The sequence below is a fragment of the Motacilla alba genome, chromosome 3 (genome assembly GCF_015832195.1).
Source record: "Motacilla alba alba isolate MOTALB_02 chromosome 3, Motacilla_alba_V1.0_pri, whole genome shotgun sequence".
Lineage (NCBI taxonomy): Eukaryota > Metazoa > Chordata > Aves > Passeriformes > Motacillidae > Motacilla > Motacilla alba.
Window position 1 is genome coordinate 27,184,043 of NC_052018.1, and position 17,065 is coordinate 27,201,107.

General features: G+C 35.7%; 1 protein-coding gene across 4 annotated transcripts in view; it reads right to left on the minus strand.

The window, feature by feature from the left end:
• Positions 1-17,065, minus strand: part of EYS (eyes shut homolog) — a 789,226-nt gene that overhangs the window by 433,630 nt on the left and 338,531 nt on the right. For all 4 annotated transcript variants that reach the window (XM_038131819.1, XM_038131820.1, XM_038131818.1 and 1 more), the window contains one exon: positions 14,602-14,723. In XM_038131819.1, the coding sequence (XP_037987747.1) occupies positions 14,602-14,723 (122 nt within the window). The remainder of the gene's footprint in view (positions 1-14,601; positions 14,724-17,065) is intronic.

Here is a 17,065-nt window from a genome sequence, read left to right on the forward strand (position 1 = left end):
ATGATTTTTTTCTTTCATACTCTGAAAGTTTATTATGTTCTTTGTTCCACAGACAGCTACCAGACCTTTTGCACCAGCTTCAACCTGAAAAAGCTGTCATGAGTTGATCTCTGAAGTTCTTCTTGTGCTCCTAGTTCTTTACTCTCATATGTCACCCTGAGATGATTTCAAATTTTCACCTGTGTCTCTCCTCCTCTCCCCTAAATTCATTTTAGCCTGCCTTTACAATCATTACCATAATTAATTCCCTACTTTATTCCTAGAGCTCTCTATTTGTAACCAATCAAATGTTTGTAACCAATCAATCTGATTAACTGCTTAGAGAAAGCATTAACTTGGGAACTTGGGCTGCAGTGCTTATGCTCTGATGGAATTAACAATCTTGAGGGATATAGGATAGAGTCAGAACCCTGAATTTTAGGAAAAGAAACTTTCAGTTGATTAGCAGTTTAGATTAGATTTCAGTATTTGGGTCCATGGGATCCCCTAGGAAACTGCCTTCAGGGAAAAGGGATCTGAACAAAGCTGCCTGCTCTTTAAGGACTTTTTTTCCTCATGTAAGAAATCAGGTAAAGAAGGCAGAAGACCAGCATGCCTCACTAAGTATCTCCTGGATAAACTGAAGTGCTAGAAGGAAATACACAGGCGAGGAATAAGGGACTAAACTCTGGAGAGAATATGGGATGTCATCTAGATATGTAGTAGTGGCATTAGGAAAGCTAAGGCCCATTTGGAGCTTAATTTGGCAAGAGCTGCAAAGAATAAGAGGGGGTTTATTGGTATGTTTGCCACAAAAGTAAGGTTAAAGAAAATGTACCGCTACAATAAATAAGACAGGAGAACTGGCAACAACCAACAGATAGAAGACTGAGATACTCAGCATTTTTATTTGCCTCAGTTTTTACTGTTAATCTCACTGCCCACCTCTCTGAAGCTCATGCCAGGTACTGAGGGACTGAAGTCCTTCCCATCCTAGGAGAATGTCAGGTTTGAGGAACCTGAATATACCTAAGTGCATGGAACTCCGTGAGAGGTACCCTAGGGACCCGAGGAACTGGCTGATGTAGCTCTCTCCAAAGGATTAATCAGTAAGTAACCAAAGACCAATTTGTCCATCACAGAGTAAATTGATAGGTGAACATAAATTGCAAAAATTATACATTAAAGAAAGTCCACCTGCCTTTATCTGCTGTTGGAATAAGGATATAAAGCTAAAATTAGGGAAAAAAAAAACATTTCTATCTTTGTGGTACGCACACATATACAATTTTTTAATCTAACTGAGATGTAGGTACTGGCTTATGGGAAGTATATACACCACTGGCAGTCTATGAGTTGAGTCTGAAGTGGTGGCTAAGGAAGCATAGATTAAATACTTGGGGAATTGTACCAGGTAATAACAGACATGAATGGATGTTGCCCCAAACTGGAGAAAAAATATTTGGGAAGTATATGGTTGGGAAGAGAGATAAAAAGATTAAGTTTCTGCTACTGTATTAATATTGTCTAAGGGTGTCTTTTGCATGTTTGATGCATACAGAAAACCTTCGAAGGGCTTATATAGTTTTTACTCCCTTCCAGTTCAATTGCTACAGACTTTTAATCATTGTTCTTTTTTTTATTTTATTTTAAAGATATACTTTATTTGTTCTGTTTCTTTCCTCCCATAATTCTATGCATATGTTATTCCCTTTGGTAATAGTAACTAAAATTTATTCCAGATATTCTGTGTATTCATGAACATTACAGTACAAAAAAAAAAAAAAAACAAACCAAAAACCAAAAAACCCAAAACCCAAACAAACACATTTTAGAGGTACAGATAGAAAAAGTTGTATTTGTTTGTTTTCCATACATTTCTTCCTTAATTCTTTATTTGAAGCTATGAGTTCACACAATCACAAGGTAACTTTCAGCTCAATGAGACAGCAAGCCATATTTCAGCTTCTGCTTTAAGCTCTGTTTCAGCTCCAATGCACACATTTCTGTTCCAGGAAACAGAATTTTGCATGCTATAAAGGGTATTTACACTTTTTTTTTCCATGCTGTTTTCTTTTTGCCAGAATATAAGATACATTTTACCAGAATATAAGATACATCTTATATCAGGCTGGATGCAACTTTCAGGCTACTGGACTCCAGAGATGAGGTGCACACTCATTTTCTTTTTGGATCAAACTCTTTTCCTTATTTATTTCAATAACAGCAATTGGTCCTATCTATAAGGCCAGATGAATTTACATTGTTATCTGTTTCAGCTGGTAAACATTAAAATAATTAAAAATCTCAAGTCAAACTGTCTCATTTGAATGAGTGTTTGTGCTTTCAAAACACAAGTGCTGAATACTTAGAATACTTTTAAATAAGAAAGACAACAAAACAAAAACTGTAATAAGCAAAACTAAGGATTATTTCTGTCATATGGGAGGATCACTCGGTTGTATGGCCCTGAACCAGAAAATAAAACATGGTTTAGTATCAACAGTCTAGTTCATAGACCATTACTGTGGGGAAAACATTGTTGAAGTTCCTTCCCATCAGTCTTGCCTAATTAAATTCCTATTTTAGAAGCAGTAGAAATTAATTTAAAAATACAAAAAAAAAAACCTCCAATGTTTGGGTGCATTTTTTACTCTTGCTTTACTGTTTTGGTTATTATCTAAGGTGTTAGAAACACTGTTTACCATGTACAATTTTTTTAAAATAATTTGTAATACTATTTAAGAATACTGAATCATCTCTTAAAATTTAGGAACTTCCATATCCCAAACTTACCATGATGTTCAAAAAGGATATCATAGTAATATGAAAATTTTGGAATGCATTTTAGCAAGTTATCACACAATACAGGGTGAGGAGAAAGAAAGGTCTGTTTAAATTTGTGTTCTGTGTGTCAAAAAATTTTCTGAGTAGCAGCATTAATTTCTTGAATTACTGCAGACCCCCATAGAGACTGTTTATACATTTTGGCATGTGAAGCTGGTCTTTGAGTAGCATCTTCTATTAACTAAGCCCACATTAGACTTCCTTCTGTTCCTGACAAAATGCAAAGGGAAAAGGACATAAATGCCTTTTTATTTTACCATCTCTGGTCACTAACACCGAGAGTTGCATACTTTGCCTGTGTACCTTTCATCTATCACTGGAACAACAATCAGTACAGCAGCAACAAAGTAATTCAAGATTTCACCATGCAATCTGAGAGAAAATATGTGATTTGCAGCCTTTTTAACAGGCAGCACCTCTCCAAAGATGTGTCAAGAAAAGCCTTAGTTTGTGAAAACCGAGCATCAGTAAATCAATGCTATCATGAACAGCAAATAGATGATCTGCCTCCAGTATGTTGGGTGGTAGAGGAAAAAAAGAGAAGTATTACTTCATTCTTTCAAGAATCAGAGGGAATCAGTTGTCATGTGGCTTCCAAGAGTTACAGCAAGTTAATGTGTTAGACACAGATGTTGAATAAGTCATCTATCAGGATGACTCTCCAGCTTTCAAGGATTTTGAAGAAAAGCCTTCCATCTCCACAGTTGCCTGTTTGCTTGTGCTCCTCTCTCTTAATTTAATGCTGCTATTTGATGACAACTGGGTTTATTGCTGCACCTGTGGAAACTGGTATCTTCAGCACTATTTCCCCTTGGAAATCTCTTCCTCTACTCAAGATTGCTGTGTAAAGAGCCTAGTTGTTATGCAAAGCAGCTCAATGCCTTTCCTCGGTTTTTATTGCTCTGATATTTTCTGAGAGTTACAGGTAGCTCTTACAGTATTTTAGTATTGATTTTGAGACAAGTCCTCTTTGACCCGAGAAATCTGAAAGGAGAAAATTGCTGCACTGAAAAAGTAGGAGCTGTCACCTGAATGCAGGTAACAGCCCCTCCAGGAGAAACATTTGTTAAATTTGGGAAGTTTAGCAATGCAGCTGTAGTTCTGTCAATTGACCTCAAAGCTCTTCACCCCATATACAGAGATTACACTGATTGCAGAAAAGAAAAAATGAACTCTGGGTAGAGTGCTCACAGTGGAAGGGACTTTGGCTCAGGAGGAATACAGGAGATCTTTTCTGGTTTGTTCCTTCCACCACAGGCAATCAAAAAAGGCCAAATAAAGGTGATTACAATTGCAACCTTTATTTGCAATAATTAGCATGGCAACATGAAGTGCGAGATAACATGCTCCAACTCTGAAATTTTATGAAGCATGAACAACACAAATCTAACTGTGAAGATAGATTAACTTGACATTTGGAGAATTTGACATGAGAAAAAATTGAACATAATGCACACCAATTCAGAAGTCTGTGCAAATGACCTTGCATAATTATTTGAATGGATGAGCAAAGAAATGTTTATCTCCTTCATATATTGCAGTTTTTGAACTCTGCAAGTCATTTAAGCAAGAGGTCTCTATCAGTTTTGGGCAGGAGGGGGCGGCAACTGCTTCCAATATTTTACAGAAAATTTTTCAGAATTGTTGATTGATGTTTACCTAGGGTCTACTCAAGTTCCAAGGAAGAGAATCATAGAAGAAAGAATATTTCTATGGCTCAGTCTGATATCAAAGCACTATCTGATCCAAGAATAGAAGCAAGAATATAAGAAAACATTTATTTGAACAAATGGACTAATATATTAATTCTCTTTTTCTTTCCTGTTTTTCTTTTATTTGTTCCAAACATAGAACACATTGAATACTTGTTGCCTAGAACCAATTAGATGCCTGTAAAAAACTGATAACCAAGGATAGATATAGTATTTTTTATAGCAGAATACATTAGATCATCATGACACCACTTAACCATATACTATCTATACTTATATATTTGAAGAGAACTATTGAAACATTTTCAACACTCAGCAGCAGTCATGCTAACTTCAACATTATAACTCAGATTTTCAAAAGAGCCTATAGAAAATAAAACAGAAAGGCTAGAGAGTTTCATAATTAAAACTGGCAGTCTAGAAAATACTTTGTAAATAGATTAAGAAGCAGAGATGTCTCTGTTTTCATATTTTTTATTAGAATAAGAGAAAGAAAAGAAAGAAGGATTTGCACAAACTGACCTTCATTAATATGCCAAATTATAACCTTTTACCATTCACCTAATAGTGCAAGAGGATTGTAACCTCCAAAAAGTACCAAGGCAATAACATTTCAACATTTCATCTTTCAAGACTAAATTTACCAAAAATCACCTAACACAGATTCTGACTAGGTTAGCCAAAGAATATTTATAGTAGTAAACCCTTGAAAATTTTTTTCAAGGAGTGCTACAAGTTCCAAGCATATAAATAGTAAAAAAAAACCAAAAAAACAAAACAACAACAACAACAAAAAAAAAAACAACCAAACACCAAAAAAAAAAAAAAAAAAACAAAAAATTAAGCCTGTTCAAGTAAGGCAGTACTTCTCAAAGTTATAAAAAAACAGACAAGCAAACAAACAAATATATCTGCACTATTTGAATACTGCAGTCACACATGAGGTAGCTATTTCTCTACTGCAGATTCTGCTGTTAAAAAACCCCAAATTTGACTTGTGTAGTCCTGGAAAATAGCATTTAAAAAAATAGCTTTGTCCTTATAAAGATTATTGTTCTGATATAAACTACAAAAGCAAACAACAAAAATTATTTTCAGTTTTTCTCCAAGAGTCAGATATGTCTTTATCTACCTTTGCTAGCCACTGTAATATAAACAATCCAACTTTCTTCTATGGGTGTCTCACTGAGTTATTTCAATAGGGCAAACCTATGAAAATTTTATGACTGTCCCTTCCAGACAGGGAATGAACAAGTCTAAGACACCTACATATAACAATGCTTATGGATGCTCATAGAGAGCTGTGATTTTTTTGTATTTGTAGTCCCTTTTCTCCACCTGTGACCTTCAAAGATAAAGGCTCACTTCTATAACTCTGATAGATTTTTTTCATGTATCCAAACTGGCATTTAGTAGAAGAAAATATGATTGTTAATGTTCCCAAAGTAGTCTACTTGCTATTGCTGAAGAGTGAGCACTGGCTTATAGAGGACCTCTAACAGTGTACAATCTGTAATTGCAGTCTAAATAAACTCCTATAATGCTTCTATTGGTCTAACAGAGCACACACAGTGTAAATCCCAGACAAATCCAAAAAAAAATTAACTAAAATTTTATTACCTATAGAAACCAGTGTTGGGGAAGCCAATGTTGATTTTCTAATTGTGTTGTATATAGTTTACTTATACTCTAACTATTTAATGTATAATTTTTACATGTGTAAATATGTTTCATATTATACTGTCATATATAAGCAATTATTTCAAAAATGCAACTGCTTTACCTGAGTAACTTATACTTTTTCAAAATTGTTTTTTCTAAATATATAATAATGCTCTTCTCCAAAACCAATTTTGTAGTTCCCAGCTCATTCTAATTATTTTTTAAGATATTGTGACAGTTGTTTTGAAAATAATTCTCTACTTCAAAAGAAAATGCCTCATAATTGAAGATGAAATCTTGGTATTCTTTTGGCTGTGAAGTCATTTCAAGACAAAATAAACACATGTAACATCTTGACATTAAAACTGACACATTTAACTAAAAAAAAAATTTGACCCTTGACCACTTTAGAATTGCTTTAAGAACATAGGAAAAAGGAACAATGCCTATGAAACCAATGAAAACTCTTCCAAGAAGTGAAGCATAGATTTTACTAATGGCCTCTCAAGTCAAAGGAAAAATACAGTTTTTATAGTAATGAGAATGGGATCCGCACCCTGTCCTTTTATGTGGAACTGTTTATTACTGGTTCTCCACGGTTCAAAAGGATATAATGTCAGCAGCAATGCCCATAATCCTTTAAAAATTTTGTTCCTTTTTGCGTGTATTAGACATTGCTGATGCATGAAATATCTACTCTGTAGCTAACAAAGACAGATGGTTTTCCCATTCATTTCTAATGAGCCATTTTTTAAAGTGTCAGCAGCATTTTTTGTTTATTTGCTTGTTTAAACTTCCTATTTTATTAAGGTTTTCCAAATTAAAAATGTGCATGTTCTTTAAGGTAGCAGTTAAATGAAGGGCAAAAGAACAAGTAGGAATGAGTCTATTATGAATCATGTGCAACAGAAGCATTATAATATTAGGATTAGAAATAATGAGGTAGTGAAATCTGTCTTGAAAACTTTTTTCCAGACATTCTTTTTGTGCATTGCCTATCTTATTTCTATCCATTTTATTTTTAATTCTCACCATCCCACACATCATCACATCCCATGACATCTCACCCAAGATTACTATGTGATGGCAGTATTTTTGTTATTGACCAGAACTGTAGCTACAAAAGTCAAGCCATTGAATTTCAGTTTTAGTGTCATTGCTACATAATGTGATGAAAGGATGAATTATGTTGAACATGGTCTTTGTGTCCAGCAATTCAGCATGTTTTGTCTATGAGGATGTTATGGTAGCGTGTGAAGTCTTGCTAAGGTCAAGAGAAACAGCATCCAGAGTCCTCTCATTATCAGTCAAGCCAGTCATCTCATTGAATGCTATAATCAGGACAGCTTTCCCCTTTGTGAAAACATTCTCCTGAGCACCTTCTTTTCCATTATGTGTGTGGAACAGTTTCAAGGGTTATTTGCTCCATCATCTTTCCAGGGACCAGGGTAAGGCTAACTCATCCACAGTTGCCCAGATCCTCCCTCTTGCCTTTCTTGAAAGTAGAAGTCATCTTCTCCATTCCCAGCCTTCTTTTTTCCTTCCTGTGTCCATTCTATTCTCTGATATATTTCTATAACCTTTCTTTCAATCCTTAAAAACCTCTCCTTTTCACCAAGATTTTTTACAGATAATCAAGGGTTCCTCACAAGGACTTGAGCCATTACCCTCAGGACTCAGGATATCTCCTATTAGGAGCCTGCAGCAGAGGGTCTCCCAGTGCTTGCCATCATTCATCCTTCCTTCTGGTGCTGCCTCATGACTCAGGTTAAGCTGATTTAGATGCTTCACTGGACAGAGCTTCTAGTTCATCCTCTGGTACCAGGTCACTGAGCCTACTCTGTAGTGGCAGAGCTCAGACAGGACAGGAACCCTCATCCTGTTGTCAAGGTTACAAGCTTCTAGCCGTCATTGTAAATGAAGTCTCCATTTCCAAAATCTTATGCAAAGGCTCTTCCTGGTTCTCCTTCACTATGTCTGGGAGTTCAGGTTCTTGTAATTGTAGGGTCTTGGAGAGTATGATATTGTTTCCTTCTCAGCTTCACAGAGTGCTGACTGCCTCCTGAAGCTCCTTCACTTGGCAAAACAGTTCCTCCTCCAGCATACCAGTGCTTCCTCCAGGCAAGGACACTATCTTCTGATCTCAGCCTCAGCAAGAGGTTCCAGACATTTCTGCAGCTCCAGGCCCACGGAACTGTATCCTCCCTGAGGAGCTCAGTCTGGTTTGAGGTCTCTATTGGGCTGATCTAGTTACTCCTGTGGATGGTCAGGGACAGTGCCCTGCAGCACCTCACTACCTAAGTACACAGTGTCCTCAGTAGAATGTCTGGCCCCCTCTACTCTGTTGGCTGTGGCCTGGGCTTGGCAGTCACATACACTCTTTCTAGCACTTGCTGAAAGCATGCTTGGCTGTCCTTAATGTGGAGTCAGCTGGAAACAAAAAGCTTCAAGTCCCCATAAATCAAGGAAAGTTGGCAACAAAGCTTGTGGGACACTGCTGCAGCTTGTTAGCAGTCACAGCCTTCTGTAGCTATCCCTTCTGGGGAGCAGCAGGCACCCTGAAGCTTTTCGAAGTTTCACAGTAGTCCTCTGATGACCCCAGGAGTTCCCAGGAAGCTTAGCATATCATAAGCTAGAGCCCATAAACTGCTGTGCAAACTGCTTGTTTGTTAGCTCTGCTCACGTATATTAGTACATTATTTGCAATGAAAATGTTTAACTGCCCTACAGCAATGATAAATTTGGGTAACTTATATTACATTTCATACTCTCTCAAAGCTATGCTTGAGGTACCTTATTATTTTAGAAACTGGTTTAGGCTCCCTCCATTTAACCTGCGAGTTCATCGAATGTTCATTTTTGCATCTATTTGAGCGTTTGTAAACAAAACACATTATAAAACATTTATTTAAAATATATCACCTAATGATTAAATGTACCAGGTGGAACAATGCTACTGTTCAGGAAGAAAAATTTGATTAGCTAATTTTGGAGGGGCAAGGGGGGTATTTTCCAGGTACATACTGTGTTTTGTTTCAAATTTTAATGTTCTATTGGGATTTTGAACAAAAATGTTCTTGTTCTTTGAGAAAATTGTTGAAGTATAGTTAAAATATGCCCTAAGGAGTGCAGAATGTCAGTGACTGTTAGATGATGCTGAGGTGGCACAGCAATATTTTCTTTTTTTGCTAAAGGCAATAGAAACCCTAAAGCTCATTTCACTGCAGTGTAACAAGAAGCACACTACACATTTTGAGTTGTTAGCAGTATTACCAGAGCAGAGCTATAAAACACTTGCTATCTGTGGAGGAAACACTTGTTTGTGCTTTCACACATTTCTTGAGTGAATTCATTAGTAAATCTCCTGATTGTCCATATAAATCTTTTAAAGATGTTTTTGAGTAAGAAATACATATATAACTTGGTACTAGGATGAAAGAAAAAGCCCTACAAATCTGAATGAAAGATAAGTCAGAAGTGCAACAGACAAATGTTTTGGGAAATGTCTCTAGAGCAAGAGAGGAAGAGTTGGCCAAAGAACCCTGAAGAAATGATAAATAAGAGTTGCTGCTTGCAATAAAATACTTAAGCATTTGGCATCTGGGATCATTGAATACCAACTTGATACCCATATATGGGAAAAGCTGCTTCTTGCTTTTGAGGGAAAATATTAAGGAAGGGTAGGTATAGCAGTAGTTAGAAGGAATGTGAGTAAAAACAGAAGGCACACTGAACACAGCATTAAAATTATAATAATATTGTGACTTCCTTTAGAATTCTGTGATAGTTAAAAACTCATTCATTTAGAGATTAATGTATCTTTAAAATGCACAGTGTAAATGGGCATGCTTTTACTTATAGATCTTTCAGATATTTACACATCCCAAACTTAGGAATCACCTGCTTCCACAATTTGGCACAGAGCAATTCTTGCATATTTCTGAGAAAATGCAGTGGCTGATTTTGACTTGGCTTTTCCAAATAAATCCCTTCCAGACGGGAAAAAAAGAAACAAAACAATATGCTAATATTCTGTAACAGGACTGTAATTTAAGTGTACATGACACTGAATATATCCTAATGACTTAAAACCAGTCTTTTTTTTTGAGAGCTTAGCGCAGGTTACACTAATGAAAAACTATTTTATTATTCTGAAAAGACGTGGCTTCAAATGTTAAAGAGCAAAGAGGGAAGCAATAGGGAAAGATGTTGTATTTGGAAATGTACTGAGAAAGTAACAACAAGAAGGCAGGATATGTCTAACCCTGGTGGACAGCATGGTTATCCTAATTGTCAGCTGGCATAAATCATCATCTAAGTAAAGACAAAGAAAGGTGATCATGACATGGTTACTAATTGAAGAAGCATTGCTAAAGAAGACTAGCACAGTTTGAGATGAGTTCTGAAATCATGCAAATACCCTCTTCTGTGTGCACAAATTATTCCTTCAGCTGGAATCTAAAGGGAGATAGGAAAACTATGGTGACCTACAGGACAGGCTAAAGTACAGAAGAGTTTAAATGGAGAGAATTTAAATACAAACAACCTTTTTTTTTTGCACACATTAGCAGTAATTTCTCAGAAGTGCTTAAGGAACTTGAGCCTCAAATTTCGAGGTGATGTTTGCAGTTACCAACTTTTGTCCTTGCAGAACTTAGTGGGAAGGAGAGCTTTCAGCATTTTATAACACAGCCAGGTTTGTGATAGCCATAACTGTGAAGGGGTAAATGGAGGCCTGTGATATAGTTACACAAACAGGATGTAAGAAAACATTCAATAAGGAAAATATCAAGGTTAAGAATGCGCAGGCAGGAAAAATGTTTGTCTTCAAATCAAAACAAACAAACAAAACCCAAACAAAATAGAAAGGGGTCTTGATAGCAAAAATAAAATATCAAGAGTGGATAAGATAGCATGAAGAATTGGACTTCAGTTTACACTGAGATAATAAAAAGGTGTCTTAGTGGATGGATTCCAGTGCTGAAAAAAGATAACATTTCTGTACTCAACTGAAGCAAACACTGAACCTTTCATAAAACATAAAAGACAGATAAATTACATAAGAAAATATACTTAGGTAAGTCTAATTTCCTGTTTAGTCTGGAGAAGTCTATTTGCATGTCATAAACAGAAAAGCAGCAGCAAGGCACCATTTTTATTTTTTATAAAAACCTTAATACCAAAAATTGGCAAAATTAATCTGTGGATTCCAATGTAAATACAGAAAGAACAGAGTACTTTGAAAATACACTTGATTAATTCTCCAAGTTCTAATATCATAATGATTACAGACAAGTTCCAAAGTATTCTAAATCATTAGAAACTCCAGTTTATCCATAAAATTATGTTGCCTGTAATCTGGCAAGAGAGTTGAATAGATCTTTACTCAAAAGTTGGTAACAGCAAAGGAGACACAGGGGTTTTAATTAGAGATTGATGTTACTAGGGCTAAACCTCTGAATTTTCAATACAATAGAGAAGAAATAAGGAATTCAGCCGATACAAGATGAATCTGTCCATAAATGCTCAGAGACATAGTTTGAGATTTCATGTCATCATGAGAATTAAAATCACAAGGTACTGGAAATATATACATGAAATATATGCATGAAAATTTTCTAAATTAATATATTTGCCATGTGCCATGAGCCAATCTGAAATCTGAGAAGGAAGAAAAAGATATTTCTCATTTTATCAGCTGAACATAAATTAAGTCAAATGAAAGGGGACATCTTAAAAACTATTCACATCCAACAATTCAAGCTTGACTACTGGTTCAGAATCTTTCTTACCTGATTCTTTAAAATAAAAAATATGCATCTGAGAAGGCTTTATTTTCCTTTTTTTCCTGTTGGGATGTGATTCGCTTTTCTATGATGGAATCCATAACTCAGTGTTACAGATTTGTTGATACTTCAGTTTTGCCAGATAGTTTTAATTTCAAGATTCAGCAATTAATACCCCCAAATAAAGCAAATTAACTCAAAATTGAAGTTTTGAATTAGTAATTATGTTTTGTATAATTATTGTTCTATCACAGATTTTATTTTGGTAGTAAAATGTTTCATTTTGCATTATATTCACTTTCTGTAAAAAATATATTTTTTAAGCTGTTGCACAATAAATAACTTATTTTTTAAGTAACTGATGTTCTCAGCTGGACTTGCAAATATTTATGAGAAAATAAACAAGTTAAGATTATCAAAGCATAAAAGAAAGTTAAATTTATCTATACCTTACATTAATTTAAGTTGTAAGTGGTATCAAGTACTAGTGATGGTGTGGCAAATTTCAGAGAAATTTAGAATATTCTGAGTATTGTTGCCAGCAGCTCAACTTACAGCAGGAAAATAAACAGTGCCAAAACATGGCCACAGGCAAGAAAACTTCATTACCTATCCTTGATGCATTCTCAGATCACTTGCTGGCCTGACTTTGGTCCAGACTAATGCTTGTCCAAAACAATGCCCGGGCACAGCTCAAGAACTGCAATGATCTTTTCTGTTAGGCAACTATAACCCAGTTATCCTGTTTTAAAAACTACATTTAAGTTTAAAGACATGGCTGGCTTTCCTCAGGTTCAGGTATCAGTTACTGCCACTGCTTACCTGCCATAACACAAATGCTTTGTCTTGTTGATGTAGCTTTTAAGAGAAAATTATTTGTAAAGGTAAAAAAAAAAAACAACCAAAAAACCCACATTTTTAAAATTAAGAGTAATTATGGTCTTTTAGCATCTCTGAGTACAAACAAGGACAGCTCTAATGACTGAAATGAAATTGCTTTATAATATAAAAATAAAACATTGAGTTATACTAATTTTCCTTGCTATTGCCAAGTCACAGAGTCACTTTCAACTCTAGGTATCTTTGAAGATGTTGTTTTGTTTGGTGTAACCTGCCCCTTGTATATGATGTTTCAATGGTATGTCTAATTTTCATGTTCTGTTATGTCAACTAGGACAAATAGCTCTGAGACAAAATATGCCTGGTGCTTACACTTCAAACCAATTTTCTTGTAAACATCTTCTGTAACAGTTCTGTATTTGCAAAATCCAGGAAAAGTACTTATTGGGCATTTTTATTCTCAATAAAAAATAGGAATTCCTTGGATTTGTGCATAAGTAGCTGACCCAGCTATTAGTAAAATCAGAATAAACCCAGTTACCTTCTGCAATACATATAATGCTTTCTGGCTGGAAGAACTGGGAAAATGTAAGGACAATTCATGGCTACAAAATATCCATTCACTTAGAATTGTTCTTGAGGGTGGTAGACTACAAAGAACTAAAAGCATCAGAAAAATAAGAACCACAAAAATTAAAATATTTAACAATTTTTTTTTACATTCCAACAGGCTTTAAAAAGTGGAAAAATAGCAATCGAAGAGATTTTAACAGGTTTTCTCAACATTGCTATACTTTCTGTTATTAGAATAAAAATATTTTACCGAACTAAGAAGTTTTATACTACATAAAAATATAGCTCTAGGATAATACAAATCATTTTGGTTAAGTTCTGAACATAAAATAATTTTAAAAAATAATATATATATATATATTATCTAATTTGACTTAGTTATGTTTAGCTATTTGGGGAATCATTTCTCCATTGTCAACTGTGGTTAGTTTCCTTTCTGATTATTGTCTGTATTACCAGGAATATAATCACTGTACAACAGCTAGACTATGTACCAAGTACAGTTGTTACACTGAGCTGTAAATGCAGCCTCATCAGTGTCCATTAAGAATTTACAGGACTCTTCTAGTATTGACATCATAATATAGACAAACCCTGGCTTCATGGAGCAGAAACTGATTACTAGATTGTTTACGGAATCTTAATCCTCATGCTACTGAAATAAAATAATTTTTAAACCATAAATGCATGCATGAAATTAAGATAGGTGTTTAAATTAAAAGAAACATGGTTAGTGTTGCATCCTCGTGCTTTGTCTGAGGGAATATAAATTTTAGTTAAATTACTCTTTTGTTGGTATTTTAAGCCACAAGGTGGCAGCAATGATATAATCTCCTCATCCAACTGCCAACTGCCACTGCTTTTACTCTTTAAATCATCTATTGTGTTTATTGGGCAAATATGACAGAAAGAGAAACTACATTATCTTTGACAAAATACAGTTTCAAACTTAGTTACTTGCAAAATGTTTTTTGAATTGTTCTTTTTCTTTTCATTTTTTTATTTTTCATTTTACATATACCATTTAATACATCTGCTGGCTTCACATGAAAGTACGGTGAAGCACTGTGTCCATTACACCAGTCGTTAGCCCATGTGTGTAATAACATTTCCTTCCCAAGCTGGGAAACAAAATAATGGCTGGATGCAAAAGCCTGGCCTTTCTGAAACATGGTCATATAGTGAGGAGGTGAAATGCTTACCGATAGCTGTTGAAAAGGTCCATGCAGGTGCCATTGTTTCTACAAGGCTCTGAATTACATTCATTTGATTCCTTTTCACAAAATCTTCCTTCCCATCCGGGCAAGCAATCACACTGGTATCTCTATAGTACATTAAATAAAATAAACAATCTCTTACTCATCGTATTTTAATGCAAATACAAAAGTATTATTACTAATTGCTGGAAGACATTAACAGACAGCAAAACAACTTTAGGAGCTTTTTAAAACCTGAGTACATAAATAAATTGCCACAGCATGATGGTGAAATGGGTAATGTACCAGCATTGTGGCATCTACAAGTGTTTAGAGACTGCAAATAACTAGGTTTTTTGTTGTTGAAATTTGGAAACAGACAGAGACAATTACGTTTCAAAGATATATGGGCTATGATCTTCATATAAAAAGCAAAGGGAATTAAAAAAAAATTCTAATACACTTAAAACATATAATAAATTAAGAGTCAGAACTCTGAAGGGAGTTCAGATTGAGCAGTTGACACAGACCTTTCTGTAATGATACTCTTACGCTCTCCTGACCAATTAAAAGCTTGAAATAGTTCATTGGAGCAAAGATAACAAAAAAAAAAGGAAAACAGCAATTTAAAGTGACACTCAGTATGATTGTCCTGAGTGTGGAACAGCTCCACTGATACCAGTACTTCAAATGAAGTTATTTATATGTATATTCTATCATATCTGGTAAAATCAATTTTTGCACCAACCAACTTGTACATCGTATATTTGTGATTAATATTTTCTCAGCTGCATTCTGCTTGTTTTGTGCTAACATTGTTGAATATCACTGCTATGTTTGCTTGGACACACTCATGATTTCTGTGACGTGGATGTTCTAAATTCAGAGAATGAGAAAAACTTTAAAAGTCAGGAAATAAAATGGAAGGGTATCTTTCTGAGTTAAGATAGGGCATGGAACGTGGGCAGATAAAACCAAGTTTTGTGGGAATGTTGGTCTGCTGAAGGGTAAGGAAGTTTTTTCAGAGGGATCTGGACAGATTGGATCGATGGGCCAAGACCAGTTGTGTGAGGTTCAACAAGACAAATGTTGGTTCCTGCCCTTGGGCTCAGGCAGTGCCACGGGCTGGGGTAAGAATGGCTGCCCTACGGAAAAGGACCTGGAGAGGTTGGTTGACAGCAGCTGAATATGACCAATGTGTGTGCCCAGGGGGCCAAGAAGGCCGGTGCGCTGGCATCCTGGCCTGTATCAGCAATAGTGTGGCCAGCAGGACCAGGGCAAGGATTATCACTCTGTACTTGGCACTGGTGAGGCCACACCTGGAGTGCCGTATCCAGTTCTGAGCCTGTCACCCCATGAAGGATATTGAGGTGCTAGACTGAATCCAGAGAGGGACAACAAAGCTGGCGGAAGGTCTGGAAAACGAGTCCTAGAGGGAGTGGATGAAGAAGCAGGGGTTGTTTGGTCTGCAGGAAAGGAGGCTCAGGGGAGACCTTATGCATCTCTACTACTACCTGAAATGAGGTTGTAGCAAGATAGTGATCAGCCTCTTCTCCCAGGTAAGAAGTGACAAAACAAGAAGAAATGGCCTGAAGTTGCACCAGGGGATGTTTAGGTTGTAGGAAAAATTTATTAACTGAAAGAATATTCAAGCTTTGGAACAGAAGGCTTTGGGAAGTGGTTGAGTTACCATCTTGTAAGTGTTCAAAAAACATGTGGATGTGGCACTTGGGGACACGGTTTAGTGGTGAACATGGCAGTGCTTCACTGACAGCTGGACTCGATGATCTTAGAGTTTTTTCCAATGTTAATAACTTTATGAGAGGAGACAGAAAGATTTTGTTCTTTTATAGTGTAATAGAGAGATGAACTTTGAAAGAAAATAATTTGCTGTGAATTGTCCCAAAGAAAGAAAAAACCTACATTTGAGACAAATTACACTACTAGTCCACTTGTTGTGGTTTCCTATTACATACTGACCCCGAGATTAGAGCAGTTGTTTACAGCATGGTACTAATAACACCAAGGTTCTATTCCCATATGGACTATTCGCTTTGGAGTTGGATTTGATTATTCTTGTATGCCCCTTTCAACTCAGAATATTCTGTGATCTATGATAATAGCCACACCCAAATATCTCAGTTCTTTACATATTTATCTGTGTCAAATGGGGAAAAATGGGCACTACTAATCCATACCCATGAGTAACAATCAGACATCTCTTAAAAACGCTTCTATTGTCAGGTTAGGTTTTCATATACACTAGGAATGTGGGATAACAACTTGTTTCCAAAAAACTCTTCAAGAAATGGATTACAAAATGAGAAGTGAAAGGAGGCTTGCCAACAATTTTGTTGAGAAAGCAGCAGTATTTTTCTAGTCTCACTAAAACTATCTGTCAATCAAATGCTGAAATTCTGTTCTTTGCAGATTTTTCATTACATAAGGATTGTCACATCAAGCACAAAAC